General features: G+C 48.1%; 2 protein-coding genes across 2 annotated transcripts; both read right to left on the bottom strand.

Annotated features, from left to right (window-relative positions):
* Positions 1–7,787: 7,787 nt before the first annotated feature.
* brcc3 (BRCA1/BRCA2-containing complex, subunit 3) lies at positions 7,788–9,510 on the bottom strand. The gene has a single exon (XM_056291016.1). The coding sequence runs from the start codon at positions 9,308–9,310 to the stop codon at positions 8,534–8,536; it is 777 nt and encodes a 258-aa protein (XP_056146991.1). The 5' UTR covers positions 9,311–9,510; the 3' UTR covers positions 7,788–8,533.
* A 2,047-nt stretch (positions 9,511–11,557) lies between these two features.
* On the bottom strand, positions 11,558–20,015 carry txnl1 (thioredoxin-like 1). The gene is made up of 8 exons (XM_056290745.1): positions 19,817–20,015; positions 18,820–18,916; positions 18,354–18,524; positions 16,165–16,287; positions 15,951–16,020; positions 14,265–14,437; positions 12,687–12,791; positions 11,558–11,900 (listed from the first exon to the last, which is right to left on the bottom strand). Exons 1-8 carry the CDS (start codon positions 19,912–19,914, stop codon positions 11,871–11,873), a joined length of 867 nt encoding a protein of 288 aa, XP_056146720.1. The 5' UTR covers positions 19,915–20,015; the 3' UTR covers positions 11,558–11,870.
* Positions 20,016–26,669: the final 6,654 nt, after the last annotated feature.

Genomic DNA, 26,669 nt, shown 5'->3' on the forward strand with positions numbered 1-26,669 from the left:
GAACCCTACTTTTTCCTGCACGCAGCAGCTGCACGCGCGGAAGTCCAGCACGCTCCAGCACGCTCCAGCACGCCTCGCGGTTCGCAGAGCCCGGTGACTCATGCTGCCTGCCTGCCTGCGATAGAGACGCGGCGTGCAAAATAAAACCCAAATAAAGAATAAAGACTAAAGACCACAGCGGGAGCGAGCCCCGTGCCGCTAGAGAGGGGGGGCGCCCGCCGCTTTCTACTCATCTCTTTCACTCACGTGCGGGCACGAGACAACAAACTCGGATCTGGCTCGCAGGTGCCTGCTTCAGCCTCGCGCATTCACTCTCTCTCTCTCTCCCCCCCTCCCCCCCGTACGGAGGCGTTGCATCCTCCACTCGCCTCGCCCGCATCGCGAGGAGGGGGGGGGGAAGAAGGGACCGCGCGTTACTCACCGACCCCCTTTCACGCAGCCGTGCCCCGCATCGCCCGTCCCGTCCCCGCAGAGCCGCAGATGGGCGCCCGTTCCTCGGAGAATCCGGCGACTGTGGTGATGGGGGTTCCGTTTCCTAGAGGGGTGGAGGAGGAGGAGGAGGAGGAGGAGGAGAGACGTTTGTACGTGTATGGCCACACAGTTATCCAACCGTGAGTGGATGTGGTGGTGGGGGGTGAACTGGGTCCTAGCGCCGGTCCGGTTCCGGCTCTCACACGGCAAGCTGCGTCCACATGACGTTCAACAGGTGGTGGAGCCGCGCTGGTACCCCAAAATCTGTGACCACCACCACCCCCACACCCCCCGTGTGGTTAAAGCTGGATTCCGCGACTTTCCCCCGTTAATTAACCGTCTGGATATTTTTTTTTTAAAAAGTCAAGTCAGTTTTATTTGTATAGACCATCAACACAAATAACACAGCACCCTGTCCTTACACCCTCGCACCGGAGAAGGAACAACTCCCTAAAAGGCCAACAGGAAGAAAAACAGGAAGGAACCTCAGGGGGAGCAGCAGAGGAGGATGGGGGAGGATGGGGGAGCAGCGGAGGAGGATGGGGGAGCAGCAGAGGAGGATGGGGGAGGATGGGGGAGCAGCGGAGGAGGATGGGGGAGCAGCAGAGGAGGATGGGGGAGCAGCAGAGGAAGATGGGGGAGCAGCAGAGGAAGATGGGGGAGCAGCAGTGGAGGATGGGGGAGGAGCAGAGGAGGATGGGGGAGGATGGGGGAGCAGCAGAGGAGGATGGGGGAGGATGGGGGAGCAGCAGAGGAGGATGGGGGAGCAGCAGAGGAGGATAGAGGAGCAGCAGAGGAGGATGGGGAGCAGCAGAGGAGGATGGGGGAGCAGCAGAGGAGGATGGGGAGCAGCAGAGGAGGATGGGGGAGCAGCAGAGGAGGATGGGGGAGCAGCAGAGGACGATGGGGGAGGATGAGGGAGCAGCAGAGGAGGGTGGAGGAGCAGCAGAGGAAGATGGGGAGCAGCAGAGGAGGATGGGGGAGGATGGGGGAGCAGCAGAGGAGGATGGGGGAGGATGGGGGAGCAGCAGAGGAGGATGGGGGAGGATGGGGGAGCAGCAGAGGAGGATGGGGAGGATGGGGGAGCAGCAGAGGAGGATGGAGGAGCAGCAGAGGAAGATGGGGAGCAGCAGAGGAGGATGGGGGAGGATGGGGGAGCAGCAGAGGAGGGATCTCTCCCCCAAGACGCACAACACGCAGCGGATGTTGTGTGTACACAACTTACACAACACAACACTGAACGAGGACGACAGAATTATAATGGGATTATAAAATATATGAAGAATATGACGAGGAGGATGCCCAGCAGTGTCCAGACGCCACCGGAACAGCCCAGGACCCGAGCCACGTGACCAGCGTCACCATGGAGACATTACTCACGCGTCTGAGTGAGAGAAGGGTGTAGCATTAAAACAACATTATATGGCATTATAAGATATATATAAAAAGAAAACGTGATGAGGGGGATGCCAAGCAGTGTCCAGGTGGCGGCCGCCGTCACCATGGAGACCTGGGAGGAGGATAGACTGCACGTGCGCACCAGGGAGACTCACATCACACCATTCACACACACAGAGAAGAAGAGAACGGAGAAGACATGTGAGAGAAGAGTACAGTTTGCAATGGTCAATAATCAATACTGTATAATCAATACTCTATAATCAATACTGTATAATCAATACTCTATCATCAATACTCTATAATCAATACTCTATCATCAACATTCTATCATCAATACTGTATAATCAATACTGTATAATCAATACTCTATCATCAATACTCTATAATCAATACTCTATCATCAATACTCTATCTAATCAATACTCTATCTAATCAATACTCTATCATCAATACTCTATCATCAATACTCTATAATCAATACTCTATCATCAATACTCTGTCATCAATACTCTATCTAATCAATACTCTATCTAATCAATACTCTATCTAATCAATACTCTGTCATGTGGTCTGCAGAGCAGCGGTTGGTAAACTCTGAGACACACACCGACCTGCAGTGCAGGTTATGAAGCGTCCAACTAGAGGAAAGTAAAGGTCGACTCGGGCCAAAAGATGAGTTTTAGGTTTGGGTTTAAAGGACTCGGCAGCCTCTGATTGTCTGGTGGCAGCAGGCAGGTCCGTCATAGCGCCGGACACTGGGCCGGAACCGCCCATACAGCCCCCCACGCCCCCCCCACGCCTCTGCGCCGATTCTAGCAGATCATTATAGCCATCACATCCGCCCTCAGGCCGCCCCGCGCCTCTGGCCAGAGTGTGGCCTCCTAAAGTCGGAACCCATTTTTAAGCTCACAGCTATAGCGTGGATCTGGGCCAGTTACGGCCCAAAGCTGGTACAGATCCGTAAGCCGGATCCGCCCGTTGTGCAAAAAGACACTGGGGCAGATCCGCTTTGCGGCTCCGCGCCAGATGCCGTGATACAACCGGCCCGGATCCGGCCCAGTTTCACTTCCTGTCTGGGTGGGGGCACTTTCCAGCAGGGTTAAAGTCCACATTCTGAAGGTGCCGGACTTCGTAGCCTCATCTGCCGCGTAGATGTGTTTGCGGGCCTAGGTGGGCCTGGGTACCACCCATTCGGTACCCAGGCCAGCCCAATCAGAAGGCCTCCTTTTCTGCTGGGTCGCCCAGTGAATACCGTCTGACGACACCACCAGTTAGAATAAAGCAGTTCTTCTTCCTTGCTTCTTGTTGGCCATGTGATGATGATGAGGATGATGAGGATGAGGATGATGATGGTAGGTCAGATTTTGTGAGTGGTAGTACATTTTGCAGAGAGGAACAGAAGCCTACAAAGTCGAATAAAGTGGCTTTCATTTTTTTGTTGATGGTTGCAAAAATAACAACAACAACAACAACAACAACAATAATAATAATAATAATAATTACGATGAAGCCTAACCCCCACCCCCCACCCCCCACAATGACTCAGTGGTTGCAAAAAGTCAAACGTGTACATGATGCATGACTGCCCAGCTACATAGTAACTGGGCAGGGCAGCTACATTGTAACTGGTGTCCATCATCTGATGGACACCAGTTACTATGTAGCTGCCCTGCTGGCAAACGTGTATTGCATTGATAGTTATGTAGGTGTATGTCCATGTGTGCTCCATCCATGTGCGGTGTTATGTCATCTATACGTACATGTACGTCAAGTCAGGCCCAACCTCGAGGTGATTATGCTCTGCAAAAAAAGTGGCTTTCATCTCTTCATATATATATGTGTGTGTGTGTGTATATATGTATATATATATGATAAGTTTGATTTTGAAATTATTTATCGTTTTGACTGAATTGTGGAATCTCTTTCATTTTCAAGCCAAACGATTTGTTGGGAGCCAATTAAACATTCAGTGGCGGTGTCTCAGTTGTCATGGATACCTGGAGGCTCTGCAAAGACATGAAGGCCACAAGCAAATATCCAGGTTTGACAACACACAACACACAACACACACACACACACACACACACACACACACACAAAACCACTCCCATGACGTACTTACTGTCAGCACTGGCTTCATTATTCATCAAGTCGAGTCGGTTGTATTTGTGTAGCCCAACATCACAAATCACAAACCCGCTTCCGGGGGCTGCACAGCAACACAACATCCTGTCCCTAGACCCTCGCATCAGATAAGGGACAACTCCCTAACACAAAAACAGGAAGAGACCTCAGGGGGAGCAGCAGAGGAGGGATCTCTCTCCCAAGACGCACAACGTGCGATGGATGCTGCGTTTACACAACTTACACAACACAACACCGAAAGAGGGTAACGCAATTATAATGGAATTGTAAAATATATGAAGAATATGATGAGGAGGATGCCCAGCAGTGTCCCGGTGATGACCGCCATCACCGCGGAGACCTGGGAGGAGGACAGAAGTTGGTCCATCCCCAAGGATCGGGTCCCCCGGCCCAAACGGAGCAATACAGAGCACGCTGGTAAGGGCCAGGACCCCACAGTCTACACCATCCACAGGCCAGGACCCCACAGTCTACACCATCCACAGGCCAGGACCCCACAGCCTACACCATCCACAGGCCAGGACCCCACAGTCTACACCATCCACAGGCCAGGACCCAACAGCCTACACCATCCACAGGCCAGGACCCCACAGTCTACACCATCCACAGGCCAGGACCCAACAGCCTACACCATCCACAGGCCAGGACCCCACAGTCTACACCATCCACAGGCCAGGACCCCACAGTCTACACCATCCACAGGCCGGGACCCCACAGTCTACACCATCCACAGGCCAGGACCCCACAGTCTACACCATCCACAGGCCAGGACCCCACAGTCTACACCATCCACAGGCCAGGACCCCACAGCCTACACCATCCACAGGCCAGGACCCCACAGTCTACACCATCCACAGGCCAGGACCCCACAGTCTACACCATCCACAGGCCAGGACGCCACAGTCTACACCATCCACAGGCCAGGACCCCACAGCCTACACCATCCACAGGCCAGGACCCCACAGTCTACACCATCCACAGGCCAGGACCCCACAGTCTACACCATCCACAGGCCAGGACCCCACAGTCTACACCATCCACAGGCCGGGACCCCACAGCCTACACCATCCACAGGCCAGGACCCCACAGTCTACACCATCCACAGGCCAGGACCCCACAGCCTACACCATCCACAGGCCAGGACCCCACAGTCTACACCATCCACAGGCCAGGACCCCACAGCCTACACCATCCACAGGCAGGACCCCACAGTCTACACCATCCACAGGCCGGGACCCCACAGTCTACACCATCCACAGGCCAGGACCCCACAGTCTACACCATCCACAGGCCAGGACCCTACAGCCTACACCAGGGGTGTCAAACTCCAGGCCTCGAGGGCCGCAGTGTCTGCAGGTATCTGTTGCAACCGTGCACTACACCACCTGATTAAACTAGTTCCTTTCCCTCCTTGATCAGGAGGTGAGCTAATTAGTGAAATCAGGTGGTGTAGACACTGCGGCCCTCGAGGCCTGGGGTTTGACACCCCTGGTCTACACCATCCACAGGCCAGCGGCCACTCTTTCAGGGATGAGGATGTGCACATCCTTGATAGGGAGGAGCGCTGGTTTGAACGGGGGGTCAAAGAGGCCATCTAGGTCATCCCTGAACCGGGGGGGGGGGGTCTAATGCCTTTCCCACTACACGGTACCGGCTCGACTCGGGTCGACTCGCCCTTTTTTTTCCATTTTCCATCACTGGGAAGTACCGGCACTTTGGTAACTGTTACCACTTCTCTGGTACCGCCTTTGTCGAGGGTCCAAAATTAACGACGACCAGCTACACTGAGGAGGGGGTACTGTTACGGTAACGGAAAATGACACAGAAGCGAGTCCAGTCGAGTGGAGGCGAGTTGAGTCGGTACCACGTAGTGGAAAAGGGGCATAAGAGTACATGTCTCCATCTGACGATGCTGTGGTCGCAGCCATTCCCAGATCCTCTGTGAATAGTACACATGGCCACTGAAACTCTAGCTGATGGCCACGCCCATATTTGCATATGAAATTGATGATTGGTTTGGGTCGTTATGCCACTGTGTTGTTTATGAGGGTGGGGGTACCTGCAGACACTGTGTTGTTTATTAGGGTGGGGGTACCTGCAGTCAGTGTATTGTTTATTAGGGTGGGGGTACCTGCAGACACTGTATTGTTTATCAGGGTGGGGGTACCTGCAGTCAGTGTATTGTTTATTAGGGTGGGGGTACCTGCAGACACTGTGTTGTTTATTAGGGTGGGGGTACCTGCAGTCAGTGTATTGTTTATTAGGGTGGGGGTACCTGCAGACACTGTGTTGTTTATCAGGGTGGGGGTACCTGCAGACACTGTGTTGTTTATTAGGGTGGGGGTACCTGCAGTCAGTGTATTGTTTATTAGGGTGGGGTACCTGCAGTCAGCTGAGACTGAAGAGGCCACTTAATGGGTGATAACATGTATCTGTCAATAAACGTTGTGTCCAGATGAACTGATTCAACCCTCTCTGATCCGAATCAGGGGTGTCACCGCTGCAGTGAGTCGACTCTTGAACAAAGCGAGCGAACCCAAAAGTATCAACGAGCACCAGAAAGGCTTTACTTAGAGGATCAGCAGCCTTGTTCAGATGAATACTGAAATCACCAAGAATTACAATCCCATCAGAGTGAGTAACAAGACCTGAGACAAATTCCCCAAATTCTTCAAGAGATAGTGACTAAGAGCCAGGAGGCCGGCAAAGTATCACAATCTGGACCGAGCCGAGCCTATTCATGCCTGAGGGAGATGGACCCAGAACAAGAGCCTCAAAAGACCGGAATTTAGATTCAAGTCTAGAAGTCAGATTGAAAATAGATTTACATATTAAGGCAACACCCCCACCTTGTTTATTAAGCTACATGGGGATAAGTATAGTTGGGTGGGGAAGCTTCATTTAAGGGAAGGAAAACATTTGGTTTCACATAACCCAGTCATACTGAAACTATGTTCAAGACTCAGATCCTTATTAGTAAGGCTTTGGTATATTTATGAAACCACATGTGAGCATCTTGTGGAAGTGATCAGCAGTAGGCAGAACTTCAGAGCGACTAATAGGTGACAGATTAACTGGAACTAGACACCTTGTTGACAGTTTTGACGACCGACGCTTTGGCTGGGGTGCGGTCACACTTCTGATAACATCAGATGTTTGGTTCGGTAGATCATTGGGTACCTCGTTGCACATTTCACCACCACCAGTGGTAGGAATGATAACTAGATTATTGTGAGCCACATTTAGGACAGGGGAGTTTGGGAGCAGAGTTGAGTGATGGAATTTGTGTGTGTGTGTGTGTGTGTGTGTGTGTGTCTTCATGAGTGATCAATCTGATGATAATAATCTCATCTGACACGCAGGTCCAAATTGGAGCAGGCGAGTGTGTCCCTAACAAAAGAGGTGGAACTGTGAAATATTTCAACCAAGAAAACTTTTGAAAGCCATTTAAAGCGGCCGATCTAATCAGCCATAAATTGCTAATTGTGTTGCTAATTTTCTTTAAGATGCGTTTCAGACAGGGTGAAACTGGACCCGGGCTGTATTTGCTGCCCAGAGTCATTTGAAACAGATATTACGTCACGGGTCTGCAAACTCTTCCGTGCTGTGACCCAGCTAAACATTTTGCTCTGTAAAATAAGGAACAAATTCTCACCACCTGTCAAAAAGGGAAAATAATGAATTATTTGTTCATGAACACATTATTCCCCTTTCCAACCTCCACGTGCGGCCTACTCATTATCACATCACACAGAGAAGACCTGCTGACGCGGAATATTAATTTATTTTCAAACACAACGAAATCACTGCATTGTTTGCACTGACTCAAAAAGCGTTAAAATATGCGATATCTCTAATCTAAAATAATCTAAAACTCTGTCTCAACAGCCCACGGCTTGCACGCTACTGCACCGGAGTGTGGTGTGCGTGCACACTTTCGGGTTTTTGACATTAAGGCACACGCACTTTTTTTTTTTTGTTGAACCGGCGACACCCCCAGCTCCGACGCACAAGTGTGACACGGGCAAAAACACAAATGTGATCCATTCAGCATATTTCAAAGATGTCGACGCTTTCAGGGGAGAACAATGGTGAAGCTGCAACCGCAGTGGGAGTGAATGGGATTCAGTGACCCAGACTGTACATGTCAGCGGCCCACAGATGACGGATCAGAATCAGAATCGTGTTTACTGGCCGATCTGACTCCGGTTTCGTGGCTCTGTGTGTACTTAATGCAGTGTAACAACATACAACACGACAATCGTCATATACTATACACACACAAGGGTTAACTATACACAGGCGGAATAAGAGTCGATAAAGTGCAACGCTGCAATAAACACGATTCTGATTCTTCAACGAGCCCAACAATCCAGGAAACAAATAATGTCGCTTTAGTGCCGAGGTCCCAAATAATGATGACAAGAACCCCAATGAGTGTTCCAGCACCACCTGCCTTGACCCCGATGAAGACGTACCGGTTCCACTGTTCTGACAAAACCCACACCCCCCCCCCTCACACGGTGGCAAGCTCTTGCAGCAGTCTCTCCTTCTCCTCCTGCAACTCTCCGATGCTCTGCTTGTTCTGCTCCAGCCGGTCCTCCAGCCACTGCAGCAGGGGGCCGCTGATGGCCGACATCTGGCTGCACAGGTTCTTTGTGAACACCGACCCGTTGTAGATTTTGGTGATGGGATCCAGGTGGGTCAGGTTGTGGATCTTCCTGTAGGTGTCCTGCTCCTCCTGACACAGGATGTGGGGCAGCTCCACGGCCGAGTCCAGGCACATTTTGCTGATGGCGTCCCGGGGGACGACGTGCACCGGGATCTCCACCCGCTCGTACTCGGAGCCCTTCTGCGTGGACTGGAAGCAGGTGTAGAGCATGCGGCCCGTTTTGGTGTTCTTGTCCTCGATGAAGCAGGAGAAGATGAGGCCCACGAAGCCCTGGTCCATCATCTGGTACATGGCCTGGGTCCTCACGTCCACATGGGAGGGCCAGACGGTGATGTGCGGATGCGAGTGGTACCAGCCGACCACACGCATCGGCCTCCCCGTCATCTCCGCTAGGCGCTCGGCCTCGGTGGAGGCCGCCGACAGCTGCTCGGGGGAGATCTCCACCCGGTCCTTCCTCTTGTCGGAGCGGCGGAGGATGATGACGGAGTGGACGTGAACCACCCGGTTGAGCACCACCTCCCCGATGCAGAGACCCATGACCTCCTCCTTCTCCGTGCTCATGGCGTGATTTATGCACACCAGGAAGGCGTCCGACTCCAGGTGGACAGCGCTGACGGCCATTGATTCGTGTTTTGTTTTTTTCCTCGGGAACTTGTTCCGTTTTTTTCCTGTCACGCCGCCGAGGAAACAACGGGGAATAACGAGGGAGTTATTCCTCCCCCCCCCCTGTCACGCTGCCGAATTGCCGTGGGAATAACGAGGAATAACGACGGAGTTACTCCTTATACGAGGCGTAAGTCTTGCTACTACGCGAACTGTAATGGAAATCCACTCCTTCTACGCATGTGCGGAAATGCGTCCACCTCCTGCCGGAAGTACGTCGAAGCGGTTTTAAAAAAGAAACTTTATTATACAAACAAAGTCTGGCCATAACGATAACAAGTTAGTAAATAGCACAACTAGGGCTGAACTATTACACATTTTCTTTTTAGTATTTCATAAAACGATAAAAAATAAGAGAAAACAATAAAATAACGGGGCGGAGGTCTAATCAGAAATCAATATATGTGTAAACTAGTAATAAGACACGTTAGTCCCCTGCTAGTAGTAAGTAAGCCCGTTAGTAAGCCCCGTATCGAATCCCGCACCGGGCAAGAAAATAGCCGGTCACATACGTTTGGTTTTGTAAACATTCATAGCTGGTCTGGTTTTCTACATTTCAGGGCGTTCTTGAAATGTATTAACTCATTCCTGGCGACTAGGAGCAGTGGCCTGGCATGAATACATCTAGAACTACGGATAGATTGTTTGGCCATCATAATCAGGCTACTGCACAATATTTCCTTATTTTTATCCTCCATTACAACTTCAAATCGAAGCAATTTACTGCAGTGTCTGGGATTTAAATAAAAATAACGTTAACTTTGCTTTTACTAATTATGAAATAGATGATGACACATTTTTCTTTACTAAATACCTATTTTTCTTGTTTTTGTAAAGAACGTCTTAACAGCCGGTGCTAATGAAATAAAAGATTACATTTTTCTTTATTGAATAAACGCCTTTTTTCCTGTTTTGATAAAAAAAAACTAATATATGGAGCCAATTTCATCATCCATTAAAAAGAGCTGGTGAAACGCTTGCTAAAATCACACTAAACATATCAATCAATATGTATTTCCAAAGCTATGTTGCATTTATTATAATAATAATAATTTTATTTATATAGCACTTCTCTAAAAAACTGTGACTTCAACTGAAACTCCCAACAGATTTCTGCATTTAAAACACACACACACACACACACACACACACACACACACACACACACACACACCAAACGTAGATGAAGTACTTAACTACGTACAGTCACATGACAGACAGGCCATCAGGCTTTGCCAAATAGGCTTTTGTGCGAGCTGTACTAGCAGCTTGGATAATGGATGGATGTATTTAGTATACCTTTAGCTTCTTTATTGAAAGCTACAATGTTTCAGCTATAAGGCTATAAAGTACCTTTTAGCTTTTTGGCTATAAAGTAGGTCTTAGGACTGCTATTAAGTTGTAGAGTAGGTCTTAGGACAGCTACAAAGTTGTAAAGTAGGTGTTAGGACTGCTATAAAGTTGTAAAGTAGGTCTTAGGACAGCTACAAAGTTGTAAAGTAGGTGTTAGGACTGCTATACAGTTGTAGAGTAGGTCTTAGGACAGCTACAAAGTTGTAAAGTAGGTGTTAGGACTGCTATATAGTTGTAGAGTAGGTCTTAGGACAGCTACAAAGTTGTAAAGTAGGTGTTAGGACTGCTATAAAGTTGTAAAGTAGGTGTTAGGACTGCTATACAGTTGTAGAGTAGGTCTTAGGACAGCTACAAAGTTGTAAAGTAGGTGTTAGGACTGCTATACAGTTGTAGAGTAGGTCTTAGGACAGCTACAAAGTTGCAAAGTAGGTGTTAGGACTGCTATAAAGTTTTAAAGTAGGTCTTAGGACCACTATAAAGTTGTAAGGTAGGTCTTAGGACCAATATAAAGTTGTAAAGTAAGTCTTAGGACTGCTATGAAGTTGTAAAGTAGGTCTTAGGGCTGCTATAAAGTTGTAAAGTAGGTGTTAGGACTGTTGTACAGTTGTAAAGTAGGTCTTAGGACTGCTATACAGTTGTAAAGTAGGTCTTAAGACCAAACTCGAGAGTGTGTTTGTATAGAAAACTAGTTTTACTGGGCAACTCGAGTGATCAACAGACATACATGAGTTGTATAAATGTGTTGTGAGAATAAGCAATTAAAACCTCCAATTACTGAAGTTAAATATCCCAACTTTTTTTTTAATCTTCCTCACAAAACACTCAACACAGCCATAGAGATGACACACAAAATGCATGAGAAGTGATTGCATTTTATTTACAATGAATTTCTTGTATTACAATAAAAATGATCAGAATCAGAATCAGAATCGTATTTATTGGCCACGTAGGTTTGCACAAACATGAAATTTGAGTCCGGTTTCATGGCTCTCTCAGTGTAGTGATTCCTAGAATTATAATCTCCACAGGTGGAGAATAATTCTGAAGCATATTGAGTAAAGCAGGAAACGGTGCATGTGTGTCTGTGTGTCTCATAGGTGAGCATAAGAGGCAAGACTTTACATGTGTCTGCAACAATATGGCCCCCACGTGAATTTCTCTCTCCTCAGTGACTCTCCCCCTTCTTCCCCACAACCTAGAAAACAAGTCCAAGACCATTATGGTTAGAACATGTGACCAATGACGGAAAACGCATACTACAAGTTGAGAATCATTTTATACCGTGGCGCTTTCCATAGTATAGTTTTGAAAGGGTGGAAAGGTCAAGGTGGCTTTGTGAGGCTTTTTTAAAATGCCCCCCCCCCCGTTTCTCCCCAAGTGTATCCGGCCAATTACCCCACTCTTCCGAGCCATCCGTCACTGCTCCACCCCCTCTGCCGATCCGGGGAGGGCTGCAGACTGCCACATGCCTCCTCCGATACATGTGGAGTCGCCAGCCGCTTCTTTTCACCTGACAGTGGGGAGTTTCACCAGGGGGGCGTAGTGCGTGGGAGGATCACACTACCCCCTCCCCCTGAACCGGTGCCCCCAACCGATCAGAGGAGGCGCTAGTGCAGCAACCAGGACATAGACCCACATCCGGCTTCCCACGTGCAGACACGGCCAATTGTGTCTGTAGGGACGCCCGACCAAGCCGGAGGTAACACGGGGATTCGAACCAGAGATCCGCATGTTGGTAGGCAATGGAATAGACCGCTACGCTACCCGGATTCAAAAGGAGGACTTTTAACTGGTCAGTGGTAAAATAGCGGAAGATGCCAATTAGCTGGTCAACAGGTAACCAACACTCATCTGGAGGTCCTGTTCTTCTCTGAAGATCTAGTTGACAGGTAAATGGAACATGAACTGTGCAAACAGTTGATCCATCCATTTACCGGCACTGGTATATGGACGAACCCAGTTTGTTTTGATTGGTGCTTACCCTTTTAAAGTCATTCATGTTGGTGGCCTGCACTGGAGTGCCTATGAACGTCAGGTAGTTGATTTTTGTTGTCTCTTCGTTTCCTTGGTTGGACTTGATGAAAACCTGAATAAGGAAAAAAAAACTACATTTTAATAACAATCCTAACAAGTGTATTGCGGTTAAAAGGTCACACCCATCTGGCCCATGAAAATCAAAAAAGATTGTTGAGCAGAAAAACTGTCATTAGCACAGCAGTTTTATGATACTATGTGTAAGTACATCTGTATTATACACTGTATTATAGCTGAATTACACCAATGCCACTGGAACAGATAATTACACATGCAGTCTATTTGGGCGATTATATCATCCATCCATCCATCATCCAAGCCGCTTATCCCAATTGGGGCCGCGGGATGCTGGAGCCTATCCTAGCAGTCAGTGGGCGGCAGGCGGCGAGACACCCTAGACAGGCCACCAGACCATCACAGGGCCGACACATTCATACCTAGGGACAATTTAGTATGGCCGATTCACCTGACCTACATGTCTTTGGACTGTGGGAGGAAACCGGAGCACTCGGAGGAAACCCACGCAGACACAGGGAGAATATGCAAACTCCACACAGAGGACGACCTGGGACGACCCTCAGGGTTGGACAACCCCGGGGTTCGAACCTAGGACCTTCTGGCTGTGAGGTGACCATGCTAACCACTGCACCATCTCGCGATTATATCAGTGATCCTGATTTATATAAGGAACTCTGCTGAAATGTAGTTATGTTTCTACACACTAGAGGGCTCCATCACCATATATAGAAACATTCATATATGTCGGCCAGGCTGAGAAATGTAATAGTGGTTTTCTATCACTAGATCGCCGCCTTACAATATCTATACACAGCCTGCTCTCTCCCAGAACCACATGCAATGAGAACATTAATCATTACAGCACATGAATAAACGTGACTGATAAACCTCGAATTGTATGAGATGCATTTTAGTGCAGTATTTTCATGTATTTCTGCATTGTTATCTTATGCGTTTTTATAGTTTTTCCGTCCATCCGTTTTCCATTATTCAAACCGCTTATCCTGCTCAGGGCCGCGAGGATGCTCAAATCTATCCCAGCAGTCATGGGGCGGCAGGCAGGGAGACACCCTGCCACCAGGCCATCACAGGGCCAACACACGCACACACACATTCACACCTAGGGACAATTTAGTACGGCCGATTCACCTGACCTACATGTCTTTGGACTGTGGGAGGAAACCGGAGCACCCGGAGGAAACCCATGCAGACATGGGGAGAACATGCAAGCTCCACACAGAGGATGACCTGGGACAGCTCCCAAGGTTGGACTACCCCGGGGCTCGAACCCAGAACCTTCGTGCTGTGAGGGTGAGATATATTTAAAGTTTTTATGATTTCTAACTGCAGACGCTCTATGACTCCGCTCTCTTTCAAATGCAGAGATTTAGATCTATTCAACAGCTTTTCAATCCCATTTCTCAAATATAAACACCAGTGGAGACCAGTTTGCCAAGTGCGGCCCATGTTTTCCAAGTGGCTGGTGGTAATTTCCCCCAACCCTCACCGTGACACTCTGGACACTCTGGAACTTGACGTAACGCAGTGGGATCAAACCGTCGTCTTTGTAGTCTTCCTCTGACAGCTCCAGCATCTGGGTGGCCTCACTCCTCTCAGCATCATCAAAACCTAATGTCTGAGGGAGGTTGATGAACACCTTGACCTCCTTCGGGGCTTGAGCTGAAGGGGGGAGGCAGAAAGAGATAAGGCTGAAACATATACCTTCTTTCCACTACTGCGCTGAAGCCGTAATAAGGCCACTGCGCACCAGGGTTGGCTTGTTTACCGTTTTTTGTTTTGTTTTTTTACCAAGGCTGCCACTTTACTTTCCAGAACCTTCAGTTACACACGCTCGCAAGTAGTCAAGTTTCCCTGTGCTAATTATTGTCGCTGTGTAGTGAAAACCACCTATCTACAGAGGAGCAAACTTTACCAGAAGTGAAAACGTCATTATTATTTAACCATTTTGTAACCAAACATTGTGTTTTCACATGCTTTAAAACACTTAATGTCTAGGAAAACTGAGGCTTTCACAGTAAGACAAAGGCATACCTATAAATTTGGGCCACGTATGTGTGTGGGGGGGGCAAATTTGTGACTGTATGGTTTTCACTAATCAGCTATATATATATATATATATATCCATCTTTTATCTGAACCGCTTATCCTGCTCTCAGGGTTGTGGGGATGCTGGAGTCTATTCCAGCAGTCATTGGGCAGCAGACTGGGGAGACCCCCTGGACAGGCCGCCAGGCCATCACAGGGCCCATACACACACACACGCACGCACACACACACACACACATTCACACCTAGGGACAATCTAGTATGGCCGATTCACCTGACCTACATGTCTTTGGACTGTGGGAGGAAACCGGAGCCCCCAGAGGAAACCCACGCAGACATGGAGAGAACATGCAACTCCACACAGAGGATGACCTGGGATGACCCACCAAGGCTGGACTATCCTGGGGCTCGAACCCAGGACCTTCTTGCTGCTTATGGCATGAAATAGGCTTGTACTGCCTCATAAAGAATTTACTTGACTCTGGATTATTTTGCTCCTTATTTGGTGAGCACTTTCCCTACCATTGAGTGTTTCTTTTAACAAAGTTATATATACTATATATACATACTTTTTGTGCTTCTTTCTGATTTTTCCCCTTTTTCTCCCCAATTGTATCCAGCCAATTACCCCGCTCTTCCAAGCCGTACCGGTCGCTGCTCCACCCGCTCTGCCGATCCGGGGAGGGATGCAGACTACCACATGCCTCTTCCAATACATGTGGAGTCACCAGCCACTTCTTTTCACCTGACAGAGAGGAGTTTCGCCAGGGGGACGTAGCGCGTGGGAGGATCACGCTATTCCCCCCAGTTCTCTCTCCCCCCTGAACAGGCGCCCTGACCGACCAGAGGAGGCGCTAGTGCAGCGACCAGGACACATACCCACATCCGGCTTCCCACATGCAGACATGAGGCATGTGGTAGTCTGCAGCCTTCCCCGGATCTGCAGAGGGGGTGGAGCAGTGACCGGGGCAGCTCGGGAAATAGGGTAATTGGCCAAATATAAATAGGCAGGGGAAAAAAGAATGTCAGCTAAATGAATAGAATGTAAATGCTGATAATACGGGTTGTTTTACACATTGTTAATGCGGGATGACTAAAGAAGATATTGCAGAACAGAGAAACTCACTCAAGTCTGAGCACTGAAGCTTCAATGAGAAAAGCTTGACTGGTTGGTTGAAGGCCATCGTTATCAGCAGCTAAAAAGGAGAAATGGCAACTTTTATGAATAAAAACCAAACACTAATGGCAAAAGTAAGAGTCATGGTAGCCCCCTAAAGCAAATTTGTAATTTGTGATATTGGGCTACAGAAATAAAATTGACTAGTAGCAGTGACATTTACCTGTTCATCACAGTCGGACTCCAAGTATGTGGAGTCTTTGGTTAAGCAGTTATTGAAGCCACAGACGTCGCTCTCGTTGAGGCACTCACAGCCAGCTTTGTTGACAAAAGGCATGAGGTCCATCTGAAAACAAACAGCAGCCAAGCTCAATTTCCATTTATTTGAAGTTTTTATTTATCCTGATTAATTTACTGAACACCACACAGTTTAATAGCCCCTGCTTCACAGTCACACTCACATCTGGGAGATTCCCAGTACAACTAGTCTCATATTGTAGCACACCAAGCAGCTCAACTGGCGCAACCGGGGTTTTAAGTGCCCTTCTCATGGGACACCCAACACAACTGATGGAATAGACCTGACCGATGTGGAGAAGATCAAGTCATATTCTTTGCATATTTGTTAACAAACATGCAGCCATACCAACATGTACCCTGGCTCTGCCGAATGACAGAAGCTAAGCAGGTCTGGGCATGACTAGTACTTGGATGGGAGACCTCCCAGGAAAACTGAGTTGCTGCTGGAAGTGGTGTTGGTGGGCCAGTAAGGGGCAGTCTTCCCTCTGGTCCTAATAAACACCAAAACTCTCAATGCCTCAGTGCAGTGATGGGGGACACTGTGCTGTAGGAGATGTCATCCTTCAGATGAAACATTAAACCGAGGTTCTGACTCACTGTGGTCATTAATGATCCCTTGGCACTTATCGCGAAGAGTAGAGGGGTCCCCCGGTGTCCTGGCAAAATTCCCAACCTGGCTCTCTCCACCTGGCCACCTAATCATCCTCCTGTGTAATTCGCTCAATGATTCCTCCCTCTCCACCTCAAGCTGATGCGTGGTGAGTGTTCTGGTGCAAAATGGCTGCCGTGCATCACCCAGGCAGGTGCTTCACATCAGTGGTGGTTTAGGTGAGTTTCCCCCCCTTCTCTGCGAAGCGCTTTGGGTGTCTTGATAAAGCGTTACATAAATGTAATCCATTCATTATCATTAACAAACAAGCCAGCATTTAACTGCCACAAACCAGCAGTACGTAGTTCCCCAACTTAGATCAAACAGAAGGTCTGCATGGCCCCTGCTATTTAACATTCAAGGACATCTGTGATGCCATTTCCATGACTGAAAGTTAGGGTTGGCCTTTACCCCAGTGGCATCCAGTCATGTGCCATAGAAGGCTGTGTACTTGCTGGTTCTTTTTCCGACCCAACACTACACCAACTAATTTCACTGATTGACACATCCTCATCCAGACAGGAGACGAGCGTTCTGTGAAATCAGCTGGTGTAGTGTTAGGATGAAAACCGGCACACCCACGGACAGCCACAGCAATTGACTAGACCACTGTTACCTTACCCCAACTTCTTTTTTAATGTTACCTAAAAGATGGTATTCTGCTTATGAGCTACTACTCTGCTGCAAGCCTGCAGCAGATCCCATTCGCTAAGAGGACAGATGAGGTGGAGTTTATGTCTGATCTAGCTTTATCTATAAATCGTCATGTTTGTACAAATATACTCGCGAGAAACTACTTAACATTAGAGAAGGATTATATGGATCGGTAGATCGGCAACACCTACCCATTCCTGAAGAATTGACGTCATCCTGCCCAGCAAGATATTAACACAGTCATGCACTGGGTGGCCACAGACGAGCCGGGGTTCTATACCGATTCCACTGTCGGCCTTACCGGCCCCCACTACCAGCTCTTCTACTCTCAAATGTCCAATCCCTGATTAACAAAATGGAAGCGCTCCTATTCCAGATCCAGAAAAGAGAATACAGGGAATACTTGTATTTTACTGAAACATGGCTCAACGACAACATCCTGGACTTGGTCGTAACCCCACCAGGGTATACCATCCACCGAGGTGACAGGTCAGTTAACGTTAGTCAAATAGGAGGTGGCATCTGCTTCATGATCAACCACTGACGGTGGACTCACTCCACAATAGTACATCAGTCATGCTCCCCCTGATCTAGACTTTCTCACTATATCTGCAGATCCTTCTATCTCCAACGAGAATTTGCATCGATTGTCTTAAACAGTGTTTACATCTGCCCCCAAGCTAACACTAGCATTACCATTTGCGAGTTAGATCAACACATATTCAGAAGTCACAGATGCACAGCAGTGTCCATTGTCACAAGCCTCCTTCATACCCATACAGACCTCCAACATAAGAGTCGCTACTCACATATCCCTTTGGAATATCTGAATCCTCGTTTCCAGGGTCATTCTCTGTGTGCTGTTTGATTTTCTCCTCCAGACCTGCGGCGTCGGCGCCCTGGTACTGGTCCACACGAACCCGGTTCCGGAAGAACAGGAAAGTGGGTGTCGCTGTGATGTTGTTGGCTGCTGCTGTCCCCTGACAGTGGAGAAGGAGAAGAGGAGGAAGAGGGAAGGGGGAGGAAGGACAGCACAAATCTAAAAGTGAACTCTCTTCGCCATACACCCAACTACAGCCAAATGCTGGTCTCACCATTTCCTTCTTTCAACTGCCGAATATATAATCAATATTTCATGCATTTAAGAGTAAAAGTGTGAATTTTTTAAACGTTTTCTAAGTGATGACAGCGTTCTTGCTGTGGTGCGGCATGGCTGCTGAATAAGTGCAGAAGAAGGAGAAAAAAAAGTTTACAGGTTCGATGGGCCAAACTCACTTGACAAACATGGACATCTACTTCGAGGAAGATGACCTGCGGATACTTGTTAGTTAACAACTGGAAAGCAGGAGCTATTCTGATACAAGGCCGACACCTGGGGAGGGAAACAAGTTCAGGATAGGTTAGCAACCTGTTGGGTTTCTACGTTTCGAAAACGGTGCTGACTCATAAAACGTCACATTCTCAAACAACGCGAGACTCGAACCCACGGACGCAGCTTCGCTGCCCTGATAGGTAACCGTGTCCCAAAGGGTGTCAGGGCCACAGCTACTCCCCACCACACATCTATCTACGCCCTGACATGTGCTTGGGAGAAAGATGTTTCCTTTCTTCCGTTTATCGTGATCTTCTCTTCAACGCAACCCCGTCACATGACGCAACGCACGCCGCATTTCAATTAACGGGGCACGTTGCCAAACGGACGAAATTAGCTCGATTGGCCGCCTCGTTATTACTCCCGAGGCTCGTTACGTTAGCCGAGCCGGAAGGAGGGAGGAAGGCGAAGATAGCCGGGCAACGAGCGCGTCTCTAATACTGCTCTGTCATGGCAAGCGAGGAAGCTAACAGAGGCTAACGTTAGCATGCCCCAGCGTATCGGCAGGCGTGGCGTTTCCCCGACTATCCGCTAACGTTTAACGCGCGACCCGCCGACGTGGGAATGTCGGTTGCCCCCCGCTGCCTTTTGGTGATCCGGGTGGGGGGGTGGTGGTGGTGGAGGTTTTCCTTTTTCTCCCGTTGAACCCCATGCTAAGTCTCTCCGGTGAAATGCAAGTCAACATGACCCAGCAGCGACGGAAAGGCTTGCCCCCAAAAACGGGAACTCTCTCTCTCTCTCTCTCCCTCTAGCTGGTCTGTAGCCGCGGTCACGTAGTCAGCGTGAAAACAGATTAAAAAAAGGAAAGAAAAGAAGAAGAAAGAATTAGAAGAAGAAGTCACGACCTGCCGGCTCGCTACGTTCCGCCGGTGACGCGGCCTGGAGGTGCGTGTCTCTTACCCGGCCATTGTGAACTTCACCACGGCCAGCCTGGAGCCGGCGGCCGCCAGCTCCGATTGGAAATCCGAGTCGATCCTGACGACCTTCACCGGAGCCATCGCACCACGCTCGGCGGCTAAACTAAACACGCGGGGGTTTGTTTGAGACAAGCGGCGTGAGTAATGTGGACCGGGCGGGGGTGGGGGGGTGGGGGTCTATCGCGGAGACGAACGCTTGGGTCGCACACTGGCGCGGACTGAGGCACACTCATTGGCCATTGCTCAGCCAATCACACCCGAGCAAGGCGTGTTCTTCTTCTTCGCTCCGCTGCTTCTTCTTCTTCGTTTTTTTTCTTTTACAAAATTCAAGCAACAAATCAAAGAAGTATATGGGTGCTGAAAATGTACCAAAGACAAAATCAGAACAAAAACAAAAACTCAAAGCGAGAAGGGCCCTATTCAAGCAGCATAAACGAGCCCAATGAGGAAAAACGTTTCAAGTTCAACAACTTTATTGTCATTGTGCACGCGCAACGAAATTGCAGTTCTGTCAACCTCAAATGGGCATACAAACATAAGTAAGACAGGAGAGAGATAAGAAATATAAAATATCAGCAATAAAAAGTACAGAGTGTTAAACAATATGAGTACAAAATATAAACGGTATAACGTATAAAATACAATAGGGTTAACGTTCACATACAACTCACAAGGTGGGAAAACATCAGCAAAAATGCAGTAAAGGTGCAGTGGACAGATATGAGGTGGCTAAAAGTGACATGTAAGATAATATTGCAGTTATTGCACGTGACCAATGGTGGCAACACATCAGTCTCGTCAGACGGAGAGGTCTGAGTTCATTAGTGCCACTAATCCATAAGTGTATTGAAGAGATTTTGTAAACAGCTTGAGATCATTCTTCCATCCGCTGACATGGGTCTTAACCTTTAAATATTTGCCCGATGAAATCAAGCTATTTACCTGAATATCCAAGTTTTTCTCCTCCATAAGTACTCCAGCTTTAATCAACATCACATTTAGAGGGTGCAACTATGAAGCCAGCTCTGAAACGACAGCCAAAAGTCCTGTACAGATTCACACTGGAAGAAAATATGTTCTACACTTCCAATATCTTTCTCACAAAATCCACATAAGCGGTTATTCCCATTAAATCTTTCATGTAAGAAGGGATTGGATGGATATATGTCATTCAAATTTTTAAATGTCCCTTCTTTGGCTTTAGGTAGGACTGGATAGGACAAATATTGTTTTCTTATTTTCCTCTCCCAGCCACTTTGTACCTATATTTTCTTTTCAGCTGATTAGGGTAGTACTGTGTTGATAAAACATTTCTAATAAAATTATTAGTCACTGCTTACTATTTAAGTTGATGCCTTTGATCCAGACTGGCCTCATTTCTGATACAATGTTAGAGCACACCAAAAGCTGTTCAATCCTTGTTTTGATGGGAAATGGAGTCGCCTTTATCAATTTATTGTATTCTCTAATTGACTCTGTGCATAACCATAGTCCACTGACTTCCAGTTTCTACTGCAGCGGTCATACCAGGTTCCTGTTTGTTGGCGTGTGCTATTGACAATGGCATATTTTTCACCATGCCTGCAAGATTTACCATGGATAAATGTCAACGACATGCACATAACTTTCACCTGCACCTACCAGCAAACGGGTGAAAAGTTTCAAGTTGTACATATCAAGGTAGGTCCACAATTATGAGGATGAGTATCCTCATCCTCATAATTGTGGACATAACTTGACATGTACAACTTGATTGTGGACGTAACTTGATGGTTTGGACATGTGTGGAGGAGAGATGCTGGGTACATTGGGAGAAGGATGCTGAATATGGAGCTGCCAGGGAAGAGGAAAAGAGGAAGGCCAAAGAGGAGGTTTATGGATGTGGTGAGGGAGGACATGCAGGTGGCTGGTGTGACAGAGGAAGATGAAGAGGACAGGAAGAGATGGAAACGGATGATCCGCTGTGGCGACCCCTAACAAGCAGCCAAAATAAGTAGTACAAGTAGCAGTAGTAGTAATAGTAGAATAAAGTAGAAGTTTCCATAAAGGAAAACTTGCTGGTGGAAATCTGATAGTTTCACATGCAGTTTATGTAAGTGATAGTCACATCGCAACAGAAAGTCTAATCCTCCCATTTTTTGAAAAATCTTGCCAAAAGGAGTCTTTGTCCAGGATAAATGAATACAGCCATTTTAATGTGAGAACACCGTTCATAACCAAGAAATCTACGGCATTCAGACCACCCTCCTCCACACGCTTAACCACGTCAGCTCTCCTGATGTAATGGCATTTGTTCTTCCCAATAAAACTGAACATTACTACATTACTGACTCAGTTTGTCTGAAATGTCTTGTGAAAACGCGGGATAGAGCTCTTGATAGACTTTCTATCTTAGATAGTGGGACCCTCCCTATTATAGTTGTGTCCCTCTGTAGTCAGCAATTCAACATTGCTTTACATTTATCAATATTTTTACAAACATTTTCTTTCGCCTCTGTTTCTTTATTCCTGGTGACAGTGATACCTACGTATCTGACCTCTGCTTTAATGTTTATGCTGCAAATGGAGCGTGCCGGCTGATCATGTAAGGCAAGTATTTCACGTTTGCCAGTGTTTAATTTCACGCCTGCCGCTTTATTCACGCCTGCTGCTTTAGAAAATTGATTGATGGGATCCATTCATCCATTATCCGAACCGCTTATCCTGCTGTCAGGGTCGCGGGGATGCTGGAGCCTATCCCAGCAGTCACTGGGCAGCAGGCGGGGAGACACCCTGGAGAGCCCCCCCCCCACACACACACACACCTAGGGACAATTTAGTATGGCCGATTCACCTGACCTACATGTTTCTGGACTGTGGGAGGAAACCCACGGAGCCAGGGGATTTGTTCAATGACAAGGTCAAGCTAACAGCATTCAATTCTTCTATTCTTAAATCTGACTCACAAAGTTCTTTAAATGAAACGTCGATTTTTGGTATGAAGTTTTTAATTTTCTTCTAAAAAGCTGGTAGAATCAGTATGGGAGTAGGCAGCTGTATAGAATTTACGATAAAACGTGAAGACATCCCTTTAAATGATTCTAGTGTCCTTACACTGTACTCCATTTATCAGTGAACCTACCACCGCCTTACTTTCCTGTTCTCTCTAGATTGCTGGAATACAGTGTTCCTTTCTCCTTCTTCAAGCCACTCTTTTGAGATGCACATCATCTAATTTGGATCCCAGTATCAATGGTTTGTCTTTATCCTCACCACTCAATTGTACTTCACAGCACCAACTGCTTTCCTGAAACAAGTTACTTTCTTTTTTCCTTCATAATTTCCTCACTGAATTTTATAGAAAATTCTCCATCCGTTCCATTCATCCATCCATTATCCAAACCGCTTATCCTGCTCTCAGGGTGGCGGGGATGCTGGAGCCTATCCCAGCAGTCATTGGGCGGCAGGTGGGGAGACACCCTGGACAGGCCGCCAGGCCATCACAGGGCCCACACACACACACACACACACACACACACACACACACATTCACACCTAAGGACAATTTAGTACGGCCGAGTCACCTGACCTCTATGTCTTTGGACTGTGGGAGGAAACCGGAGCCCCCGGAGGAAACCCAAGCAGACACGGGGAGAACCTGCAAACTCCACACAGAGGACGACCCGGGACGACTTCCAAGGTTGGACTACCCCGGGGCTCGAACCCAAGACCTTCTTGCTGTGAGGCGACCGCGCCTCACACAGTACGGCACAGTAGAAAATTCTCTAATTTTATATTTTACAAATCCCATTTATAACAGAAATTGTAAATGGTCTCGTTCTTTTAATTTCAGTTATTATTTCCTTTGTTTTTGCAATATTCCATATTTTTTGTCAGGTTGAAATTCTATGTCTTTCTTCTTTTTTTTTTTAGTGTCCAAATGTAATTTCATTTCTATTATACGGTGATCTGTTAATGAGGCCTTGGAAACTGAAATATCCGAGACGAGTTTCATAACCGAAACAGCAGCAAGCCAGTATCAGCTCTGGATTTGCAGGTACCACTGGGTTTATCCCAGGAGTATTGTTTTATCCCTGGATTTAAACTTCTCCAAATATCTACCAGGCAATTTCCACTAATAAATTCTCCAGTTATGTGATTACAGCGATAACCGTCAAATTTAGAGGGCCATCTATCTTCCCACTCATCAGGTGTCATACTCCAGTCACCTCCTATGAAAATAAAATCTGTAGTGTGGTGTGTTATGAGCTCTGAAACAGCGTTAGTGATATCTTGGTATTAGTGGTATTAGTACCATGACCACACTCATTACTTAGTATGAAAAACTTCCTTTCTATTTTTAAAACAGCCATTAACCCCATCTGCCCTGTGTGAGATAATATCACGTGGAAACGAGCCACGAATGAGTCACCTGGTGTCTCAGGTCTCTTCTCTTTAGGAGACCTTTAAAGCCTACATTAGGGGACAAGTCTGCGGGGGTTTCCTCCAGGGGCTCCGGTTTCCTCCTACAGTCCAAAGCCACGTAGGTCAGGTGAATCGGCCATGCTAAATTGTCCCTAGGTGTGTGTGTGTGTGTATGTGTGTGTGTGTGTGTCGGCCCTGTGTGATGGCCTGGCGGCCTGTCCAGGGTGTCTCCCCGCCTGCCGCCCAATGGCTGCTGGGACAGGCTCCAGCATCCCCGTGACCCTGAGAGCAGGACAAGTGGTTCGGATAATGGATGGATGGAACCTGCTGAGACAAACTGCAACAAAGCTTGACGGACCGTTGCCAAGGTAGGATTGGACAAGCACCGTTCTGGGGCGGTACTTTGCGAAAGGTCAATTCCCGTGGCTGTCAATCATGTTCACACCCACAACGACGCCTCGTCTTGACTGTCAATCATCCACTGTCTACGAACCCTGATAAAATCTATAGGCTACACTGTCCTTTCTTACTAACTCTGTGTGACTGTGTGGGCATTAAAGCAGCCGTCAGGTGTGCTGCGCCAAGGTAAATTGCGGCCCCCCCCCAAAATCTTTTAGCACCAGCCGCCACTGTATGTGGCTCAAACCTCTCTCCCGTTCAGCCAATCCGTCTACCTTCTATGTAACCGCGTGGTCCACCGTAGTAGGCTCGTCCCCCCAGCCCGACGAGCCCGTCCGCTGTGCGGCCACAGATGTTTCCTTGCCTCCCTATCCTCCTCCAGCGGCAGCATCTCGGCGCAACGGACGCCGCTCCCCCCCCCGCACACCGGCGGATCTTTGCGTCGCCACCACATCTCCTCCTCGATACGTCGTCGGGACGAATAAGACCACGTGTCCCTGCTCTTCCCAGTCCACCCTGTGCACAGCGTGGACGGCTTCTTCAGGCTCCCCGGTTAAAGAAGCGGCGTGTTGTCCGTTCTGATGTTCCCGCCCCCCTTCTCTGTCAAACCCTTCCAAGTTTCAGACACCACGTCTTTAATTTCCACCGCGGCAGGTTCGGTCCTGCGTTCGTTTCCCCCGTTTCAATCGATCGGCGAATTCGTCGGTCAAGCGCAGAACCAAAGTTCGGGACGGTTCTGCCGCGGCTTCTGACGCGCGTTGCCGCTCAGCGCACTAACTTGTCGCCGCCCGCCGCCTCTCGTTCTTCTTCTTCTTCTTCTTCTTCTTCTTCTTCTTCTTCTTCTCCTCCTCCTCCTACTACTTGGTGTTTATCGGCGGTTGGCAAACAACGAATTGGCGCACTACCGCCACCAACTGCGGATCAGAACGCCTGTTACTGGGCTGCCCGACGTGTGGCCCGCGGTTCTATTTGGCCCGTCAGATGTTTCTAGTAAATGTTTCTAGTAAACAAAACAAAAAAAACAGATTTAAACTACTAATGCCCCTAGCTAACGGGTCTGACCCTTTAGCCGAGCGGTTAGTGATGTCTCCTTGTGGTGCAGTACATCCGTATCGAATCCCGCACCGGGCAAGAAAATAACCGGTAACACAGATAATAAAAATTAAAAAGAAAATACATTTGTCAGAGATTAGAATAGAAATAACTTTTTGCCATTTTTGTGAGGTAAATAGGTTAATATAGGTTTAATATTGTAACGTGCATGGATAAATAGACACATTGGCCCTTAGCTAAGATCGGACCCTTTAGCCGAGCGGTCAGCGATGTCTCCCACGGTGCGTGAGATACGGGTTCGTGTCCCGGCTGCGGCGGTTCTTATAGTTGCCCCCCGAATTTGCTACAATATGCTGGATCCCTAATTACTAATAGTTGTTTTTCATAATTTGAGCACGTGGGCAGTGACACTTTGCGCAGGAAGTCGGTCTGGCGCGAGTGAGACGAGAGTAACAAAAATAGAGAGACAGGGATTGTCGTCGTCGTCGTTGACCCGTGCGGAAGAAAAGCGCCGCCGCTGAAAAATCCGCCAAGACCAGAGAGCCGCAGGAATGGGTCCACCCCCTACTATCCCCTGTCCACAATGTTCCAGCCTCTTCTATTCTCACCTTGGGCTGTCAAGCCATCTTCGTTTTAAGCACACTCCTTAATCTCTTGGAATGGATCCTCGGACACGAGAGACGCCAACGACAGGGACTGTGGCACGCTGATAAAGTGCATTTCAAACAAAGCTGGGAAGAAGACTTACAAATGAAAATTCCAAGGCAATCTGTTGCTGCACTGAAGGAGTACAATGAGTTGCTAGCTAAACTTGGCTCACAGCAAGGCCCTCTCATCCGGCCTTTGGGAGTTCAGGAGAGCGTGACATGGGCAAGCAGCACTGTCTGCTAAAAGCAGAAAATCATTTACCACCGGGGAGTTCGTCAAACAGACAGTGGCGCCCCCAGAAATGTTTCATAGGGGGGGCCAAATGGGGCCAC

This window comes from Lampris incognitus, chromosome 12, assembly GCF_029633865.1.
Source record: "Lampris incognitus isolate fLamInc1 chromosome 12, fLamInc1.hap2, whole genome shotgun sequence".
NCBI lineage: Eukaryota > Metazoa > Chordata > Actinopteri > Lampriformes > Lampridae > Lampris > Lampris incognitus.

Bases quoted from the DNA above. Each gene is read 5' to 3' on its own strand.
- txnl1 (XM_056290745.1), bottom strand. From the start codon at position 19,914: ATGGCTCCGGTGAAGGTCGTCAGGATCGACTCGGATTTCCAATCGGAG. The intron at 14,438-15,950 runs GTGAGTTTCTCT...TCCCCCCTTCAG, and splicing joins GCTTCAGTGCTCAGACTTGA to CTCAAGCCCCGAAGGAGGTC. The intron at 12,792-14,264 runs GTGAGGGTTGGG...TTCCTTATTCAG, and splicing joins AGAGTGTCCAGAGTGTCACG to GTTTTCATCAAGTCCAACCA.
- brcc3 (XM_056291016.1), bottom strand. From the start codon at position 9,310: ATGGCCGTCAGCGCTGTCCACCTGGAGTCGGACGCCTTCCTGGTGTGC.